At 33.7% G+C, this 22,878-nt stretch overlaps 1 protein-coding gene across 1 annotated transcript; it reads right to left on the reverse strand.

The window, feature by feature from the left end:
• Positions 1-14,036: 14,036 nt before the first annotated feature.
• On the reverse strand, positions 14,037-15,050 carry LOC133682898 (uncharacterized). The gene is made up of 2 exons (XM_062106443.1): positions 14,730-15,050; positions 14,037-14,573 (listed from the first exon to the last, which is right to left on the reverse strand). The coding sequence occupies exons 1-2, from the start codon at positions 15,048-15,050 to the stop codon at positions 14,037-14,039; spliced, it is 858 nt and encodes a 285-aa protein (XP_061962427.1).
• Between the last annotated feature and the right edge of the window lie 7,828 nt (positions 15,051-22,878).

The following is a 22,878-nucleotide window of genomic DNA, read 5'->3' on the forward strand; positions in this document are numbered from 1 at the left end:
GAAGAAAGATCAATGAGCTCCAACTTCTTCTTTGTTGTCATCATCATCATTAAAAGGATACTCAAGGGGGGAAAGAGTCTTAAAAGGAGGAATCTTAGAAGGGAGACAAGACTAAAACAAAGAAACCTGAACCTAAAATAGAGGTAATAAGAGAATCACAACAAGGAAGTGGTGAGATGGAGACTAATATTGACATGGAAACTGCTGGGAGCAGATATGCTTTGCACTGGAGGAGTAAGAAGAGATATAGTTAACAACCCGTTATTCCTAGTTCTTTTATGCCAATGACACCAATGCCAAGTCCACTTTCAAGCCATTATATGTTGTTACCCCCACCAAGTCTTGTGCATGTTGCAATATATCCTATTAATACTCATGTAAATTTGAGTGGTAACACCATTTTTAGCACTTCTTCTTCTCCTTTCCTTTGGTTTCACCAGCCATTTACCTCAATTTTTTTTAGCTACAGAACAACCAGTGATTGTGGTTCCCAACCTAAAAAATCTTTTTTAGTGGGATTTCAACCTCATAGAAAGGTAATTTATACTGATAGATAGAGACTTTATAACTTCTATATTTGGGGATAATCCTTTGACTGTAGATAGCAATGGCTAAAATATAGATATTTTTGCCAGAATATCTTAGTTTCCCCGGATATACACCAATTTAAAGGAGGTGGTTTGTCCCATCAGTTGGCCAATAACATGTTTGTAGCTTTCCATATGAGTATGAAGATATTGATATCCTTATTATTATCATTTACTATTTTTAGCACTACTAATAGAAGGTTCTTTTTTTTTTTTTCCAAAATTTCCAAATGCAAGTATTAGCTCTCTAGAGATGGGAAGAAGAACATGAGCAGATAACCAAATCTTTAATGCTAGCTTATCAAGAGATTATAACTTGCAAGGAGAGACAAACTCATATAGAGGAGAGTCTTCATGAACTATAGTCTACCTATTGCTTACACATATAAAGAAATGCTCTCTATACAGAGCTTGCATCCTTTAATGTTGTTATTGTGGAGTCCAAACAAGAAGTGGTTAGTCTTAAGAAGAGAATTAAAGAGTTTGAAAATACATTTTCTGATGTTTAGAGTGTAGTAGTTGGTGTGCAATATGAACTTGCTAAGGTATAGGGTGATATGACTTGGTTACAAGCAGAATGCACACATTTCCAGGTACTAGGAGAAAATCCATATGACTTTGAGACTACTTACAACAGCAATCCCGCATTAAAAATAATAGTGGAGGACGGATTGGTTGACATGATGGGAGACGTTCACTTCCAAAACAATTCTTAGAACATTAATATAGATTTCTCTTATTTGTTTCATGGCAATGTGCCTTCTTTTAATGAGATTTAACCTAGAAGAGCTATGATGACCTCTGAAGGTCAATATTTGTTTGATGAACTAGACTAAGAATATGAGACCACAAGTAGTACTTGTATTTTATTTGATGTGTTTGGCATTATATTTTTATTATGTAATGTTTTTGTATTTACTATGTAGTATTGTGTTGTGTATGTTTTGATAATGAATTAAAAGAAGTTGAATTTATCATTTGGTTATCTATTTTTGAAGTAGAAACTAAGTGTAATTTGGAGATTAATAGTTTCATGAGAAATTGTTTATGGGGTACAAATTGAAGAAAAATAATCCAATTTGAAGAAAAATTTTAAGTTGGGTAAGAATGATCGTATTGCTTGGTTGAGACCGAACTACAAGTGTAGTTCGGTTTGATTGGGCTATCTAACTAAGCTATATGTTTAGCTTGGTTTGATCAAGGTAATGTTTAACTTAGTCTGACCTGAGCTATTATATATCTCAATCTGTCTTTGACTATTTAGAGAATATTTTAATTTGTAGAACAATTATCCCTGGGAAAAGAAAGTCAGGAGAGATAAACCTTGAAGAAAATTATATGGAGATATGAAGATTAATCATAGAGAAAATAATCAAATATTAACTTGAAGGACTTAATTAAGAGAATAAAACCTTAGAGATAGCAAGGAGAAAATAATCAAATATTAACTTGGAGGACTTAACCAGGAGAATAAAACCTTGGAGATTGCATGGAGATATGGAGATTAATATGAAGAATTAAAACTTAATTGAAAAAGTTTTTAGTTCCAAAACCAAGGCAATGAAACATATATATATATATATATATATATATATATATATATATATATATCATATTGGAGATACATAGGAGATATAAAACTCGTTGAAGATACATGGCTAATTAGAGATGCGAGAGATTGAACAAAAATACATCTTTAAATGGTTTGAGTGTCATGCATAGAAAAGTACTTTTCCTTATTCATCTTATAGATGATACACATTAGACTTAATGAGTCTAACCTTAAGAGTTACTAGTTCTTCCAATTTCCTTAATGTCATGTCTCCCACTTTAAATCTTTTGTTTTTTACTCTTGCATTGTGGTATCGAGAGACTAGGTATCAAAATGCCTCATTTTTAATCGCTATACTAAGTCTACCTTCCTCAATCAAGTCCAAGTTCACCCTCATCTCTTTATCATTGTTATTGATGAAGAAAAATAATACTTTATGATTGAGGCATCCCATCTTAGTAGGGATTACGACCTCTGTGCCATATGTTAGAAAGAATGGTGTTTTTCCTGTGGAAGTCTTTTTCATAGTCTTGTAGGCCTATAAAATCTCATTTAGTAGTTGACCTCACTCTCCTTTAGCCCATTCTATCTTCTTTTTTAATCCATTCAATATTATTTTATAAGTGAGCTCAACTTGTCCATTTGTCAATGGAAGTGAGGTCGAGGAGAATCAATGTTTAATCTTAAGCCTTTGACATTGATCCCTCATATTTTTGTTATCAAATTAGGTTTTGTTATCAGTGATCAATGTTCAGGGCAACCCAAACCAAAAATAATATTCAACTATTAACAAAATGAGTTGTCTTCTTCCAGGGGCTTTTGGGAATAGTCCCAATATATCCATTCTCCACTAGGAAAATAACCATAGAGAAGCAATGGTGGAACCACCTTTGCAGAAGGTTAGCGAGGAACTGAAGCAAACCTTTGACATTTGTCACATTTATTTACCGTATATGTAGCATTTGTGAAAACACTAGGCTAATTAAAGCATACATATGTTGTTTTGAAAGCTAAGGCTCTCACACCCTATGTGGATCCCATATATCGTACATGTACGATGTTGTGACGATCATCTTTTTTGATCGGGTTTGGGTGTGAAAAGAACACGAAATTCTTATCCTTTTATAGTTTAAAGGTTTGGAGTCTCCACCTGGTGTTTTGGTCACCAAGAACTCTAATTGGTCTATAAAATCTAGATAAAATGACTGGTTGTATATAGAGAAAACAATATTACCCTTAATACATCCAACTTAAGGTAAGTTGCATTGTTCATTTTTCTGATTATTACTAAGGCTCTGTTGTGTTTTTTTAACCATTATTTCATCTATTGTTTAAAACAGATTCACCTTACTTAGGTTGATCATGATTTTATGGGTCAAACCTAACCATTCTAAATCTAAAATATATTTTAATATATTTTATATTTTTTCCCTTAATACTAAGAATACATCTTACGTATAAGTTCGTAATTCCTTAAATATTAAAAAGTAAATAAAAGAAGAGAGAAAATGAGGGTTATTTTATTTATTACGGGCTTAATTTGCCCTTTTTTTTAATTAAAAATATGTTGTTGCGATGTCGCGGTCGCACAAATTAATTACCCTAACTTAAAACACAACATACAAGATAATATAGAGCAAGCAAGGGGTCGATCCCACGAGGAAGGTTCAAGTCAGATTTTTATGCTAGATGATATGCAACTTGGGGGGTTTTGGATGTTATCTAGGCTAAAGCAAAAGAAATTAGAAAACTATCAAGTGAAATTAAATAAAATCAGAAAATTATAAAGAGAACAAACCTTGGTCGCAAGCACACATCCACATACAGAAATCAGAACTGATCATGAAAACGAAACATCAATTTATATTCTGAATATTTATCTCTTCTCAACATTGGTTAGTTAACGGATTCGCTGTATAACTAACCTTAACCATCAAACAATCACAGTGTCCGCACTAGTAATTTAATTCAATGGCAGCCTTAAGAACTAGATAAGTTAATTAATCAAGAAAACATAACTGTCCGCAGTCTATGTTTGATTTGATTGAATGTTCTCCCTAAGATTAATAACGTAGATCCGCCACAATTATTAAACTCAGTTGCTTCACAAGTTTATATACCACAACTCTGATTTTGATATCAAACTTAGCAATAGATTGTCTACAATAATAACTTAGAGTCCGCTCTAGCAATTAAAATAAACAATCATAGGAAAAATAAGCATAGGAGAACAAACATATTCATCATATAAACTGAAAAGAAAAGGTAAAATAAATCTCACAGTTCTTGAAATCCAAAGGTTTCCGTGTCCTTGCAACCAAGAAAAAGTGTTTAGCCTTGCATGTTTGTTGAAAAACTAATCAAAAAGAAGGAAGAATGCATGATTTAGGGTTTCTTAGAGGAAGGGAGTGTTTTTCTCTTCTTGGCTGGCTGCTCCCCTTCTCTTCTCTCATTCTTTTTATATCCTAGGAAACCATAGTCTCTATTTTACAAAATAGTCCTCCCTTAAGTAGACTATTTACATTTAAGTACTTCAATAACTATTTTCCTAAAAAAGAAGAAATAACCTTTCATGAAATCTTCAAGTTTTGACTTAGAGGAGCTAAATTACTGAAATAAAAACTTGGATATCGGTTTAGATGCTTCGGAATATAATTTGGACTCGATTCTTCACGAAACCTGTTTGCTGACAGAATTCAGTTGTCATCTTTGAAAAATCATATCTCTCTCATATGACATTGTTTTTGGCTGAAATTTGGAGAGTTTATAGGATTTTAAGTCATAAATCCAAAACAATTGAGTTTGCATCAATGGGACTTCTATAGCTCCAGATATTCAGGTAGGAATGACCGAAGGTCAACACTGGCACATTGCGAGATTTGACTTTGAAAGCTACGATTTCCATGCTCTTCCTTATTTTATTTTCTTTCCTTAGATATACAGAAAGGTATGGATGTTAGTTTTTTAATGCCACTAGAATCACTTCATTTCAACCTCTAGAGCTCACGCTCTGCATTAAACATCGACTGAAGGTTAAATCTACCAATTATTTCCAATTTACTCATTTTTGCATCTTTCATCCAAAAGTGCCTTCAAAACATAAAACAAAGAATATCAAGGCATTATATATATAAAACATAGGCAAAACACTAGTTAAATGTGGGTGAAACTATTGAATAATATGATTGCATCAAATACCCCCGCACTTAGCTCTTGCTCGTCCTCGAGAAAGGATAGGTAAAATCAAATTGAAGTTAAAATAAATCAAATCACTATAACTAATATCCTAATCTCCCATCAATATTCAAGAATATATGCATTATAAACAAGAACACAATTAAGAAGGATAAAGAGTATAAATTTTCATGAATTTATTTACATGCAAACTTCAAAACTCAATTAATCGTCGGGATTTAAATGAAATCTATGCCATGCCAAAGTGACAGCTCCTCTCATTGATATACACTCCAACACTCACGTGTTTAAGGCTTATGTGTTTAAATCTCTTAAATTCAATCAATGAATATGTTCTACTATAAGCTTGCTCTTCAATTTCATCTCCATTACTAACATATTACAAACAATGCATGAATCAAAAGGTTTTATTTTCTAGTTGTAATAGGGCTAAGGTTAAGGTGAGGTAAAAGAGAGTAAAAGAAAAGGTTCAAACCAAAGAAAGTAGAGTATTCTGAAAAATGATATTTCAAACAGGATATTTCATCAAAGCACATAAATTTTCCATCTTTAATTATCAATGCTTAACTTCTTTTGATTTCAAGCTTTTTCAACGTAAAATCTTAAGAACATAAATGAACTCTTTTTTTTTTTTTTTACCTTTGGCAACTTTGCCCATCTTTTCATCAAACATCACTTCTTCTTATTTCTTTTCACATAATTTCCAACCATAATTCTGTGAAATATCACTAGTATATGCTCTACTAATCCTTGGCCAAGGGAAAAGGAAAACATAGATAAAGTTAAGGCTTATACATGGATAAAACAAAGAAAAGATAAACAAGCTCAAAAGGGGCTCACTAACAATAATATGCTTTAGGTTGGATTTTTGGCTTAAGTGGTTAAGATTTCTAAGGCCTTTATCATCTTCATGTATATATGTAATGTGAATGTAATCTCAACAAGATATGAAGCAAGTTTTAGAGATATATATCATTGAAAGAATGCACAATCAAAGAATATAATGTTGAAAGCTTAAAAGCTTGCATTGGTATAACACTATAAAGTCAATATGACATATTCTCAAAGTCAATCCCTAAACCAATTAAACCTTAAAACTTGCATGCACACTCCTTCATTTGATTCATATCTCCATCTATCTCAATTAATTCTCATATGTAATACTCACATTCTCATAAACCAATAGGAGTTTAAAAGATCAAACATAGAAATTTGTTTTTTTTTTTGGAACAACAAAGAAAACCAAAATAAGAAAACCAACATTCTCCCAATACCCCCACACTTAAAATACAACATTGTCCTCAATGTTGAAATAAAAGAAAAGGAATATAGGAGAACGACAAAAATAAAGTAAAATGCGAAAAATAAAAGATAAGGGAAAAAGAAAGCAAATCTTTTTTTTTGTGCTGGGTTGCCTTCCAGTAAGCGCTTTTGTTTTATGTCATTGGCTCGACATGTTGCATGCTCATTCTTCATAGATTGGTTCAGCTAACTCCGCAAAAGCGATGAGTTCTATCATCCAACCTTCATAGAAAGGTTTCAAGCGATGCCTATTGACCTTGAGTACTTTGTTGGTTTCTAAACTTGTAATTTCAACTGCACCATAAGGAAAAATATTAGAAACAACAAAGGGTCCAATCCAACGAGAGCGCAACTTTCCAGGAAAAAGTTTCAAACGCGAATGATAAAGAAGGACTTTGTCTCCAACATTAAACTCTTTTCTTGTAATCATTCGGTCATGGAGACTCCTAGTCTTTTCTTTGTAAATCCTTGTATTCTTATAAGCATCATTTTGTATTTCTTCCAACGTAATTCCAATATTTTTGGGCACCAAAAGGATAGACGCCACCCATTCACTATCCATGATGGGGTGAATGACTCCTGCATCACGGGGAACAGTTTGCAAAGCTTGCAAAGCCAATGCTGATTCATGCATGTTTTGGGGAACACATATATGCCTCTCCATCTCTTCTATCTTGGTAAAATCATAGCCATAGCTCAAAGCTACGCTTAATCCATCCTCACTATCAAAATCACAAACTTGTTGCACACACTTATCAACTTGGTCATAACATGTGATAGAATAAACATTGCTATAAGGATATGTCATTGCATCATGAAAATTAAATTAAATTTTTTCATCTCCTACCTCCATAGACAAAGTATCCTTACCATAATCAATTTTTGTATTGGCAGTTTTCAAGAATGGTCTCCCAAACAATATAGGAGTGCTATTTGATGAATCACAAGAATCATGTTCCATATCAAGAATATAAAAGCTGCATAGAATGACCAAACTATCAATCTTGATTAGGACATCTTCTATCACACTAAGTGGGTAAATAAAACTACGATTCACAAGTTGTATTACAATGCTAGTTTTATTCAAAGGCTCAAGACTGAGAGAATCATAAACATGTTTAGGCATAACACTAATGGATGCACCTAAATCGCACAAGGCCCTTTTGAAACTAGCATTATCAATAACATATGGGATAGTAAACGCACCTGGGTCCTTTTGCTTCAAAGGCATATTCTTTTGAACAACAGCAGGTACAACTTCACCCATACTTACCATTTCATGACCTTTTAGTTTGAAAGCTCTCTTGGTATTACACAACTCCTTCAAGAATTTGGCATACTTGGGAATTTTCTTGATAGCATCAAGCAAAGGAATGTTGAGTTCTACTTTCTTGAAAACTTCTATAATCTCTTTTTCTTTGTCCTCTTTCTTTGACCTAGAAGAACTCATAAGAAAGAGTGGAATTGTTTTAAAACTGGAATTCATTGAGTGAGGAGTTACCTTTGGAGTGTTGGTCGATGTTTCAGTTTATAGAGGAGGAGGATGTTCCTTCTTTGTACTCAATTCGGTTTCTATCTCTTCTTCTTTCTCCATCTCAATTTGTTTCGACCTTTTCTCTTCAAGTTCTTTCCCACTTCACAACATGATCACACTAACATTCTTTGTTGGATTCAATGTTTGGGAGAGCAATTTTCCATTCATTTGTGCTTCTAATTTCCCCACACTTGAAGCTACTTGTCCCATTTGCTTCTCCAAGTTGTGAATACTTGACCTCGTTTCCTGTTGAAAAGACATGACATTTTGTTGTAAGGTCACAGTGTTAGAAGCCAAAGTTTTCATCATCTCACGAAGATCATCACTGGATGACGACCCCATAACGTTGGAGTTTGTGAATGGAGGGGGTTGTCTTACTTGATAATTCTATTGGGGCTGAAATCCATGGGGATGGAATTGTCGGCCTTGATTGCCTTGTTGAGGTGGGTTCTCATAGCATAAGTTTGGATGATCTCTCCATCTGGGATTGTACGTGTTGGAAAAGGGATCATATTTACGCTGGGGTTGTCCGTTGAATCCTCCATCAACTGCATGAACTTGTTCAATGTAATCTTCTTGCATTGTTGGGCACATATCTGAGGTATGTCCTTGTAAGGAATATATGCTATAAACTTTCACCTGCTGTACATTTCCACAAGCCAAAGAACGCACAAGAGAAGTAATATCATTAACTTTATTTTTAAGGTTATAAATACTTACCTCATTTACTCGTTTGTTTGCAAAGTCTCCTCGCTTGCCAAATTGTTTCGAGTTGGCTGCCATATTTCAGATCAATTGGCGTGCAGCCTCGGGTGTCTTATCTACCAATGCCCCTCCACTTGCCGTATTAATGATACTACGATCAGTAGGCATCAGTCCTTCATAAAAATATTGAATGAGTAGTTGATCGGGTATCTAATGGTGATGGTAATGAATGCATAGTTGCTCAAATCTTTCCCAATACTCGGAAAGTCTCTCCATGAGATTGTCGAATCCCACATATTTCTTTCCTTATGTTGGCAACTCGAGATGCTGGGGAATATTTTTTAAGAAAAATCTTCTTCATGGCATTCCAGTTCCAATGGAACCTGGGAGAATAGAGAAAAACCATGCCTTTGCTGCCCCGTTTAAAGAGAAAGGGAAAGCTTTCAACTTAACTTGTTCTTCATCAACTCCATTCGGTTTCATGCCAACGCAAACCATATGAAACTCCTTGAGATGAGTATGAGGATCTTCACCTGTAAGACCATTGAATGTTGGTAGCAAATGTATAAAACCTGATTTGAGCTTGACGTTTACATTATTATCGATGTTGATGCACAATGGTTGATTTTTCACGTTAGGAGCAGCAAGCTCCTTGAGTGTTTGTTGTCGTACAACAACCATGGTGTTAAGACGAGCTTCCTTTCGTAACCTGCGTAAAGTTTTTTCTATTTCGAGATCCAACTGCACTTGACTTTGGTTAGTAGAACAGGTTACTGGCATAAATCATCAAGAAAACTAAAAAAAAACTGATGTAACCATATTATTCGATAGTTTCACCCACATCTATCTAATGTTTTGTCCATGTTTTATATATAAAATGCCTTGATATTCTTTGTTTTATGTTTTGAAGACACTTTTGGATGAAAGATGCAAAAAGGAGTAAATTGGAGGTAATTGGCAGATTTGACGTTCAGTCGATGTTTTGTGCAGAGCGTGAGTTCTAGAGATCGAAATGAAGTGATTCTAGTGGCAAGAAAAAGCTAACATCCATACCTTTCTGGAAATGTAATGCAAGAAAAACAAAAAGAGAAATATCATGGAAATCACATCCTGCAAAGTCAAATCTCGCATTCTACCAGTGTTGACCTTTGGCCATTCAAAATGTAATATCTGGAGCTATAGAAGTCCAATTAATGTAAACTCAATTTGCTTGGATTTCTAATTCAAAGACCTATCCACGCTCCAAATGTCAGCCAAAAATGATGTCATACGAGGGAGATATGATTTTCCAAAGATGACAACTGAATTCTGCCAGCAAACAGGTTTTTTGAAGAAATGAGTCCAAATCACATTCCAAAGCATCTAAACCAACATCCAAGTTTTTTATATCAACAATTTAGCTCCTCTAAGTCAGACTTTGAAGATTTCATACAAGGCTATTTCTCCTTTTAGGAAAAATAGTTATTGAAGTATTTAAATGTAAACTGTCAACTTAAGGAAGGACTATTTTGTAAAATAGAGACTAGGGTTTCTTAGCATATAAAAAGAAAGAGAGAAGGGGCAGCAGCCAACAGAAAAGAGGGAGAGCAGAAGGAGGCAGTAGCCAGCAGAGAATAAACACAAATTCTCTCCTCTACAAACCCAAAAATCATGCTCTTTTCATTCTTTAGAAGTAGTTGTTCAATAGTTATGCAAGGCTAAGCTCTTTTCTTGGTTGCAAGGACACAACAAACCTTCGGATTTCAAGAACCGTGAGATTTATTCTTCCTTTTATTTTCATTTTATGTTATGAATGAGTATGATTGTTTTCCTATGCATATTTCCTATGATTGTTGTTGATGATTGCTAGAGCGGACTCTAAGTTATTGTTATGAACAATCTATTGCTAAGTTTAATATCAAAACCGGAGTTGTGATATATGAACTTGTGAAGCAACTAAGCTTGATAATTGTGGCGGAACTACATTATTGAACTTAGGGAGAACATTTGAACAAAGTGATACAAGCTGCGGGCAGCTTGTATGTTAATCTTGATGAAATTATCTAGTTCTTAAAGCTACCATTAAATTGAATCATTAGTGCGGACACTTTGATTGTCTGTTGGTTAGGATTAGTTATATGGCGGATCCGTTAATTAATCAACATTAAGAAAAGATAAAATTTCAGAACATAAACTGCAATTTTCGTTTCAAGGATCGGTTCTAATTTCCGTTGGTGGATGTGTGCTTGCGACCAAGGTTTGTTTTCTTGATAAGTTTCGGTTTTAATTGATTTTGTTTGCTAGTTTAATTGCTGCCATAGTTTAGATAATCACAAACCAAATCCCCCCAATTACATAACGTACAACATAAAAATCTGACTTGAAACTTCCTCATGGGATCGACCCCTTGCTTGCTCTATACTATCTTGTGTGTTTTAAGCTAAGGTTTCTGTGTCCTTACAACCAAGAAAAAGTGTTTAACCTTGCATGTTTGTTGAAAAACTAATCAAAAAGAAGGAAGAATGCATGATTTAGGGTTTGTTAGAGGAAGGGGGTGTTTTTCTCTTCTTGGCTAGCTGCTCCTCTTCTCTTCTCTCATTCTTTTTATGTCCTAGGAAACCCTAGTCTCTATTTTACAAAATAGTCCTCCTTTAAGTAGACTGTTTACATTTAAGTACTTCAATAACTATTTTCCTAAAAAAGAAGAAATAGCCTTGCATGAAATCTTCAAGATTTGACTTAAAGGAGATAAATTTCTGAAATAAAAACATGGATATCGGTTTAAATGCTTCGGAACGTAATTTAGACTCGTTTCTTCACGAAACCTGTTTGCTGGCAGAATTCAGTTATCATCTTTGAAAAATCATATCTCTCTCATATGACATCTTTTTTGGCTGAAATTTGGAGAGTTTATAGGATTTTGAGTCAAGAATCCAAAAAAATTAAGTTTTCATCAATTGAACTTCTGTAGTTTAGATATTCAGGTCAGAATGGCCGAAGGTCAACACTGGCAGATTGCGAGATTTGACTTTGAAAGCTGCGATTTCCATACTCTTTCTTATTTTATTTTCTTGCCTTAGATTTCCAGAAAGGTATGAATGTTAGCTTTTTAATGCCACTGGAATCACTTCATTTCAACCTCTAGAGCTCACGCTTTGCACAAAACATCGACTGAAGGTCAAATCTGCCAATTGTCTCCAATTTACTCATTTTTGCATCTTTCATCCTAAAATACCTTTAAAACATAACGCAAAGAATATCAAGACATTTTGTATATAAAACATAGGCAAAACACTAGTTGAATGTGGGTGAAACTATTGAATAATATGGTTGCATCATATGTCTTAAATGTAAGTTCATAAATCCTGATATTAAAAAAAAAATTGTTTTGTTTTTTGTGTTTATGAAATTTAGGTCAAGTTCTATAAACTTTATAAACTTGTTATAAAGTACAAATATGCAAGAAAATATTTTTATATTTTTTTTTATCTTTGTATGACACTATGACAGAAAAAAGCTAAAATATGGAAAGGTATATTTTTTTTGGCTTCTTTTTTCTTTTTATACAGAACAAAACAATTTTTTTTTCAATGCCAAGATATGCGGAAACCATCTTTTGAAAGATTTGGCCATACAAGGGTTAAAAGAGAATGGTTGAGATTTTTTTTTGAAGTGTATATTTTAAAGTATTTGTACAAATCCCATGCAATACATTCATATTCCATATTACATGGTCCCAATGTTAAACGCGAAACCGCTCTAGCATGCATGTGGTAAAAAAAACATTAAAGGCTAGTCTATAAACTTCACACCTAACTTAAAGCAAAAACAACAATTACCATGATTTTCATGCATGATGCAAGCTAAATATCCACTACCAAATTTTTTCAATTTCTAGACATAATATTCCGTTGATATTTATACACTCAATCCATTGGCATGACTTTTACCGATAGGCTTACAGACATAAATACTTTGTTAGAAAACTTATCGTCGATGATTTATGATTTATCAATGAGTTTGTCAGTAATGAAATTATCAATGGATTTACAAATGGCAAAAGCATGCCAAACAAAAAAAAATATTCATTTTAATCCGTCGGTATTTCCATCAGTGAATATGACACATCACCGACAAAAACACTATATGTAATTCCATCAGTGATGTTTTTTATTCCATCGGTGAATATGACATGTCACCGATAAAAAGATCATATGTAATTCTATCGGCGATTTTATTTAATATTACCAACTAAATAAAACTGTAGGTGATTAAAAAATGGCACTGTGGTATTTGCAATAATTCTTTTCCAATTCTATAGAATATACCGATGGACTTAATCTGCCGGTAAAACCATCAGTAATAGTTTAAAAATAATTTTTTTTTAAATCTATTAAACAAAAGTAGAAAGTAGCATGTTAATCTCCAGTAGCATGTTAATCTATTACTGATCCAATGGAAAAAATTACAGCCAAGGAAAGAATCACCAGTAGCATGTTAATCTCACAGTAGCTAATCCAATGGAACAAATTACAGCTAAGGAAAGAAACACAGCAACATGTATTATTAGTCCCATCAGACCTCACGACAGCAAAGAAAAAAACAGCAACAGTAAACTATAAAAGGGGTTTCTTTTCAGACATCACAAGCTCACAGTAGCTATCCAATGGAAAAAATGTAGCCAAGGAAAGAAACACCAGCAACATGTATTATTATTCCCATCAAACCTCACGGCAGCAAAGAAAAAAATACAGGGAACAAAACAGTGAAGGTAAATTAACAACCAATTCCATTAAAGGGTCAACCATTTAACATTAACCATTGAACATTGTAATTCCTAGATAAAATACAACATTACAACCAGCAATTTCTCATACAAGTCTGTTAACTCCCGAACAGCAGTTTAATAAATATAACAGTACATAAATTACCGCAAATGGATATGCTCATATGTCGTTACATGAAATGTGGAATAATATAATGTCTCGGACAAACTTCGGCAAATGGAAACTACTCTTTTAAAAACCGGCATCCCATTACTCTGCAACAAAAAAATAAACATGTATAAATATCCAAAGCACTTGAACATAGTTAATTGATTAACAGTTAAGAAACTTAAAGCATGCCATGTCAGCTAAGCACGTTTAGTTCGTGCATATATTCGTTGCAACCATCTCAACTTCTATTGCTTATCACCCATACTGGCCCACATTTCTCTTTTCCTTCTTAAACTGAGATACTCCGTAGCGAAGTCATGAAACTCATCTTTAATTGAAACTCCAGGAATTGAGTGCAGCTCATCCATCACCTCGCGAATACTACAACCTTCGTGATCCATATTCAAAGAAGTCGAATCACTCTTAGTCGACATACTCTCAAGTAGATGATTGCACCTTGACAGCAGCTGAACACCAATTTCAGCTGTTTTCTTCTTTCTACCTCGCACATCATAATGATCTCGTTCTTTTCTTTTGCCACCGCTTGTTGTGTTGCTGCTGTTAGACATATTTATCCCTCTAACCATTCGAGCCATGTTAGTCTGGAAATCTGGAATCACATCTTCCTCCGAATTACCACTGCCCTCTTCCAAACCATCATGAGCAATGTCAGCATTGCTTGTACCAGGATCGACATCACTACCAGAAGGTACACCTGATGAAGGAGCCCATGCATATGCTCCAGTTGCGACAATGTTGGAATACATTCGGTCAAATTTATTCTTCAAAGACGGCTCAATACCGACATGTCTAAATTTTTTGGCTTATCTAATTTCCTGCATATAAATTAAATCAAGTAATGAAGGATCAAACTACTAAAATTTTCGGGTTGGAATTTGACAACAATAAAAGAAATTATTAGGATGACAAGAATGTACCTGGATTTTTTGTTTCCACCACTCATCGCTAGCTGCAATTGTGCCTAACTCACTATTCCAGCCAATACCAGTTTCAGAAACCAGCTTATTCCATATCCTCCAATCCTTTTTGCATCCATCCCATTTGTTTTTCAACTGTGTTTTAGTGAATGCATGGCCAGTTTGTTCTTTGAATGATGTTATAAGAAATTTCCACCCCGTTTTATCGAAATGAGTATTAGGTCTCATTCCCATATCAATTGCCTTAATGCATATATCACAAAATATATGCAACATTTCCTTTGTCCAAGCAGCCTTATCAAAAGATTCAAGACCTTCCATGATATCTTTTAACACATTTAACAAAAGTTTGAAATCAATAACTGATATGAATTACAAAAAAATAGCAACAGTAAATCGTGGACTTAAACACTAATAAAACACTCAATGTTCAGCATTTACAAAAGCTGTATGGTTAGCAACAAACATTAACCATGCATGTATTTGAATGAGAATGTTCATGTTAATTTGTAATGAAAACTAATTGCAACCCATTAATTTCAACTGTTCAGAAAACTAAGTTTCAACCATGAGATAATTTTTGAATTATCAAGCAACACTTCATTGCCATCATGCTGTTTGGAAGCTAAAAACAGAGGGAAAAAAACAAATAGAACAGAATCTATTTCTACATTCAAAGAAACTCAGCTTTCTTTCGCAGCATGCAAATACAAAAAAAAAGAAACTCAAAATTCTGATTTTGACTACACAAGTAGAAATAAACATAATCCTACATGACATGCTAACAGGGCACTCATTACGATTACAATAAACACACGCACAGTAAAGGCATCAATAGTTGCTCAAACAGAAACAATATCAATGTGCATAGCAAACATAACAGATCATGCAGAACAACACATAAATGAAATTTCAAAGCATGACATTGTTTCCAGTAAGCAAATAATCCAACAGCAGCACTGTCAGCTGGTAGTAGACATAAAAAATGAAACCAGAACAAAGAACAGCAGACAAGCAGTATATGGAAGCAATTAAACTCTTTTAAATTCAAAACAAATGACGAAGGCACAGTAAACAGAAGACAATCAGCAAGAGCTATGGAATTTGTCAATTGCAGAACACACAGTAATTGATCATGCAGGTACACAGACATGCAATTTTTCATCTAAAAAATTGAAAATGCAGATGGAGATAAGGCAGGAACTTACCTCAGTCTATCTCTTTAGGTGTCCAAACCAGCACGGTTCTGCAGCTTTGTCCTGCAAACAGATACAATGGAGACCCAGAAGATAAAATAGATTTTGAGCTACAATTACTATAAAATTAACATGGGTAACACAGTACACAGAAGCATCACAGAAATGCAGGTTTTCAAGTAGAAAAAAATTAAAAACACATGCAAAGCAGAGGACAAGCAGAAGAAGCAATGAAATTTGCTATAAATTAAAAAAATTTGATGAAGGCACAGTAAATAAAACACAAGCAGCAACAACAATGAAATTTGTAGATCAATTCAACAATTGCAGTGTTAATAGTAATAGAGCATGCAGCATCACAAACATGCAATGTTTCATATACAAAAAACAAAAATGAAGATGGAGATAAGGCAGGAACTGACCTCAGTCTCTGTCTTTGTTCTGCAAACCACCACGGTGCTGCAGCTTTGTTTTGCAAAAACAAAAACAATAGAGACCCATTACAGAAATTAGATTTTGAGCAACATGTGAAACAAAATTGACAAAGGGAACGCACAGTACTTACTGGTATCTCACTCGTGGAACTTTCCCAGCACGAATCTCTTGGGGGTTTTATGTAATTGTAACAATGGAGGGACAGATCGGTGAAGGTTTGTGTTTTCGATCTTCGTTGGGAAAGAATGGACAGAGGGGAAGAAGCTTGCTCCGGGGTTGGTGGTTTTTTAGGGCAAAATAGAAATGGGGCTGTAGCAAGAGAAAAGAGAGGAGAATAGTTTGGGGAAGGAAATTGGGGTTTTAGTTCATCAATTACATAGATTTGCAACCGAAACAAGAAAAACATTTGTGAGGTTGTGAGGACTGTAATTGACAGTGGTTACTGGGTAAAGTTTCGGTGGTGAGAGAGAGGTGAAACGCATGGAGGACCAGTTTAGGGAAATGTTGAAACTGGGCGTTATTGATCTACAACAACCTTCCACCATCAATTTGTTGGGTTTTTTTTTTGTGACCGTTGGGAAATTGAGAACGAGGGACAGAGGAGAGTTGGGAAAGTAAGGGGTTGTTCTTGAATGTAATTGTAAAATTATCAGTGATGAGAGAGAGGAGAAACACATGAAAAGCAATGTGTAATTGCTTTTCACTTTTTGCAATTGAACCGTAGTTTTCACTAGGACCCACATACAAATAACCTGTGGTTCGTGGTTAACCAAACATATATAACACTGCTTTTTTTTCAACCGCAGCCGCACCAGCATATCCAAACACCATCTAAATAAACATGTAATCTCATAGCTTTCAAATCAATTTAGCCATTTCTCTAAAATCCCCTATATGGCCAACCCTAGGTGTTCCCTTTTCTCCCTAATTTATTTCCAATTCTTTACATGATTTTCACCCTAAAAACATTCATTTTATATCAACTCAACAATTTACAACTAATTTTCCATTTCCTCTAAATTTTGCTCAAGAACCCTAGAATTATATTTTTAAGGGGTTTTCTCATTCTTCACCAAATTTACCTAATTAAATTCATCATTGTGCATATAAACAACCCAACAATAACAATACATCACCCGAATAACATTTTAACAAATAATTTATCATAAACCCTAAGTTCAAGAATTGAGAAATTTCAATCCAACATGAAAAAATCACCAAAACATGCCATGAGTTGATTAGAACCACTTATTGCAACTAAGTCAATCCTATAAAGTTGTCTTCTAGTAAAAATCTCAAGCTTCCACCTTCCTCTTTAATTTTCCCTCAGTTTCCCTCTCTAAAACCTAAGCTTCCCAACCTCATTCCCTCTCTAAACTTTCTGTTTTAAATTGGTCTTTTTTAACAAAAATCACTCTTACACACTCTTTAGCCCATGTTTTTGGAAGAACAAGCACTAGATTTGAAGAATGAAGAAAAATCAAGTTTCCTCTTATCTTTAATGGTTGACGACCGAAACAGTGGTAAGGAGGAGAATTTGGCTAAAATTATAGTATTGCCATTAATGAGTCTATATCTTTTTCTCTTCACTTAAAATACGTGCGTAACAATTTATAGAAATGTAATTCCCATAACACAACAATTCATTCTCAATATCGAGCCTCAAACCACTTAATTAACCAATCATTATTTTCATCCAATATATACATTTAATGTTCACTACACGTATAGACAATCAAACATAACCTTACATCAAGGACAATTATTGTAACATCTCCATATCCGGGATAAAACAACAATCTCATGTCGAATGAAAAACATGATAATTTTGTTTTTGTATATATGATTTTCATATAAAAGTCTATCGAAATTTTGGCAGAGTCTCCCCTATATCGGGAGGTCCCAAGTTATCAACATATAACCTGTTTACACTTCTAATAACTCACATTTCATAACTCAATTACGACTCAATCATCTTGGGTCTCAATCCCATAAACATCATCATCATCATAACCATAATATTTATAACATACATTGAACAACAAATATCATTATAGATGAATAAATGAGATAAACACGCATACATGGACATAATTTTATGAATTTCAGAGTTAAGATTTTCTATTCAAGTTTAAACATCAATTTTACAAATTAAGTTATATAAAAGTTGTAATGTTACAAAATACAAGAATACACTCCCTAGAACTAGATTACAAAAAGTGAACATAAGCTAAGATCTACTCCTGTCGTGCATGTGATGGTTCTGAAACAAAATACATATTATTGAAACATGAATATCACAATAAGCATATCAACACAAATATCCAACAATTTAAAAAGGCAAACATGTAGTCATATGTTATTTCACTTCTCCCTTCTGGTTTCCATTGGAACTCTTTCTCATTCCACTACTGAAACCGTTTCCTCTTCTATTATCAACTTCCATTCAAGATTTCATAAGATCAACCATGATTATTTTTGCCTAACACATTACTGATACCAATTTCACTGGTATCATCATCACCCTGTAGGTGTCGATGCATAACGATCCCCTTCCCCAGGACCCTAACATACAATAAATATATGTGAGTCGATGCATGGTGATCCCTTTACCCTAGGATCCTAACATACACTAAATGTATGCAAGTCGATGCATGGTGATCCCCTTACCCAGGATCCTAACATACACTAAATATATGCTAGTCCATCTAGGGTGATCCCCATACCCGGGATCCTAACATACACTAAATGTATGTTAGTCCACACCACATATCCCGCTTCTCATATTCCCTTTGTCAGTGATAATTTCAGCACTCGACAATTCACACAAGAACCATTCACCTTGAACACACATATAGTCGGAATACTATCCAAAATATCAACATCACTATGCAAACTTTCATCCTTTTACATATTATCCAACATTTGCTAATTCACATTTCACATCAATAACATATTAAATCATGGAATTTAACTAGAAAGAATAGGTGAGGATTACCTACCTGCAGTAAAAGCTCTACTCGTGCTCCCCTACTGTTGTTGCACCACATCTGTGGTCCCTCTTGATAATCATAAGCATATCTCATAAATTATCCTCATTAATGATATATTTTATAATAACCATATTAACAGTGAATACAAGTCTTTCCTTTAATTATTCCTTTCTTTATATTTTACATTCTCTCATTTCATCCATTAATATCGTCATTTTTTGTTCGACCATAGTTATCATTATAAATTTTCATTTTGAATATGGCTCATTTCTTTTGGAAATTAAAATGCAATATCACATGTTTCCCAAATTAAAAAGACCCAATTTTCACCCTTAACAAGTCTAGATACTCGCTTTAGCGACTTTTCAAATCTGTTAGTATAGGTCGTATTCCGACCTCTCCTTAAATTTTTGACTATATCTAGAGCTTTAGGACACCATTTCAAGCGAGGCTGGTCTCTTTGGAAAGATACAACACAGGGTTACAAGTTCCTTGAAGGGAGGAGAACCCAATTCTGCCCCCAAGACACTCAAAAGTACTCGTCAACGAATCAGACCTACTGCTCTATAGGGTTTGTCATAACCCAGTCTCAGTTGGTGACCCATAATTCAAGTTTTATAGCTCCAAATTGAGCAAAACCAATTTTCTTGGTTAGTCAACATCCAAAACTACAATTTTTATGAAGGAACATAATCCTAATTCCCTCATCCTTCTACTTGAATTCTCTCCGAAAGTCAGGAGACGAATCTGTCCAAATTCATCAACCTTTCCATTTACACACAACGTTCATAATTTAACTTTCCCTCTTTTCTCTTCATATGGCCGAACACCCCTTACTTAATTACCCATACATCTTTGATAAATGATTATAATTTCATGCCCCCAATCATATACAACACATGAATTTACTTAATTTTAACAATTAATACATTTCCCCAAATCAAGTTTAAGAACCCTAATCCAAAATTCAACATTAAGGCATCAATTCGTAATCAAAATTGAAACGACTTATAAGATCATGTTTAGAATTACTTGCCTTGTAAGAATCAAGGTCTCGATCTCCAACTAGTCAAAAATTTTCGACTTCCTCTTTTTCTAATGGCAGTCGGCCCTCCCTCCTCTTTCTTTGTTCAAATTTTCTTGTTAATCTCTTGCCCACAAGTATTTACTCTACTTATAAACCCTTAACCTTGGATGGTTTCTTGGAATTTTAGTGTTTTTCTCTTGGTTTGGCAAGAATAAATTCAAAAACTCACTCCCTTTCTTTTAATAGTTGATGCTAGTTTTGATGAGCAAGGAAAAGAGGTACTTATATCCCATAATTTCTCTTATTCGCTCTTAGGCCCAATTTACTCTAAGTGTATCATTTTTGCCCCCACATCTTTTCTTTTTATAATTAAGCTATATCTCTTTTATTTTCTTATAATTTCACCCTTCAACTTTTTAGTTTAGTTCATTTTCTTTAATTTAATCCAACCCTCAATATTTCTAGGTTAAATTTATAATATCTTGAAATATTTTGTCCGGAAATTAACATCTGAAAATTTATGAATTCCTGTTTTATTTAAATCTGTACATGAATTTCTTCACTTTTATTTTCCATTTATTTAGTTTGCAATTTACACAAACATTTATTTCCCGGGGTTTACAATTACATAACTTAAGATTCAAACACATTCAAGTTCTAATTTCATTCCTAAATCACACTAATTATATAGATGTTTGATTAGTACTTAAAAGTGTATTTTTATCAAGGTTTTATATCATCATTTTGCACTTGAAGTATCAATAACTCCTTAACTAAGAGCATGTTTTATAATAACATGTCTAATAATATAAGATACCTTTAATTTATGGTAAATGTTCATCTTAAATGTAGGCCTATCACATAAATCAAAGGATTGATTGATGAGTTTAACTACTAAAATTGAGAAGACAAAGAGAGGGCTAAACTTAGAAAAGCGATGTTGGTTCAGTCCAAACTGGAACACCATTCGGTTATTGGATAATAACTGGAGCTGTAGAACTTGGATTTAGGTCTGGTTTATATGTATGGAAAGCTAAGACATAAGCCTAAAACTTTCATGAAAAGTCCAAGATTCAAAGGGACCGTTTTCAAGTTTAAATTGTAGCGATAACAGAGAAGTCAAAATCTGTCCTGCAACCTAGACACTATTCAATGTTCAGCCCATATCTCGAGTTCTAAAAGTCCAAATGCACCGATTCTTGTTTTGTTGGAAAGCAGAGACAATTTTCCAGAACTTTCATGAAGACTATCTGCTCAAATTCTGATGTTAGCAATGACGTTTTCTGCATACAAGAAAATAAAGATTGTTACCAAGTCAAAAGGTGGCCACCCACTTAACAATTAGTCATCAAATCAATAGTTCTGAATTTTGGCCTATAAAATGAGGCATTTGTCATGCATTTAGGCATCTTGATTTTCAGATCAAGATCATGTTCTTGCTCTCTCTCTTTATATTTTTGTAATGCTTAAGTTTTGTTTATATTAATCTCTTGTTTATACTTTTCATTTCCTTTCCTTTACTTAGTTAACTTATATCTTATTTATGTTCTTATCTTGTTTATTTATGTTTCTCTTTTTCATTTTGTTTAACTAAGTTTATTATGTCAAGAAAGGTTACACTAATGGTGTAAGATTAAGTATAGTATAAACTCAACATGGATTTTAATGTTTGATACTAACATGTTTTGTATTTGTTATCTTGTTCACTTTTAATACTTTGCTTGTTAAATGGTTAATCTAGATTTATGTTGTATAACCCTTGGTACAACAAATACTTGGCACTTTCATAGCCCAACCGTATGGTATAACCGACACTTGTGCTATGAAAGGAACTTGATTTGTTGTTAACATAAGTTATAATCATGAATACCTGACAACATTTACAAGTATTAGCATTATTCAAATAAGATAACTAATGTAATCATGTTAACAATTTATAATCCGATTGGAACCTCCTTTGAGTGTGGTTTCCAGTTGAGTAATAAAAAGAGTTTATACTATACTTGTTTGAAATACCATTAGTGGATCCTCTAACCTTGACAATTATTTTATCCTTGTTTAATCCTTAAATCAATATCACATCTCAAAGCTCTTTTCAACTCCTTTTCTGTTATTATCTATTTCTTTATTTGTAGTTTATAGAGTTAACCTCCTTTGAGTGTGGTTCGATCCCGATCTTGTCGGGTTATTTATTACTTCGACACTCATACATTTGGGAGAAGACATCAACTCTTTGGTCGTGTCAATGTTTAATTCTCATCTCTATTTACTACATTCCCTTTAGGACAATAATCCACTACAATACTAGTCAGATCGCAAGCTTGGACACCATTTAACAGAAATGTTAGTGATGCCCCTACAACCATAAATTTATTATAAACTTCCAATCTGATAACACAACAAAAGTCAGAATTTGTGCATGCATTTTACAAGCATAACTAGGTAGTGAACATATTCGTATTCTATGCATTACATATAGAATCACATAAGTATGTCAA

The sequence above is a fragment of the Populus nigra genome, chromosome 2 (genome assembly GCF_951802175.1).
Source record: "Populus nigra chromosome 2, ddPopNigr1.1, whole genome shotgun sequence".
Taxonomy (NCBI): domain Eukaryota; kingdom Viridiplantae; phylum Streptophyta; class Magnoliopsida; order Malpighiales; family Salicaceae; genus Populus; species Populus nigra.

Excerpts from the sequence above, each read along its gene's own strand:
- LOC133682898 (XM_062106443.1), bottom strand. The coding sequence starts at position 15,050 with ATGGAAGGTCTTGAATCTTTTGATAAGGCTGCTTGGACAAAGGAAATG. Across the intron at positions 14,574-14,729 it reads GGTGGAAACAAAAAATCCAG|AATAAATTTGACCGAATGTA; the intron begins GTACATTCTTGT and ends CCGTCTTTGAAG.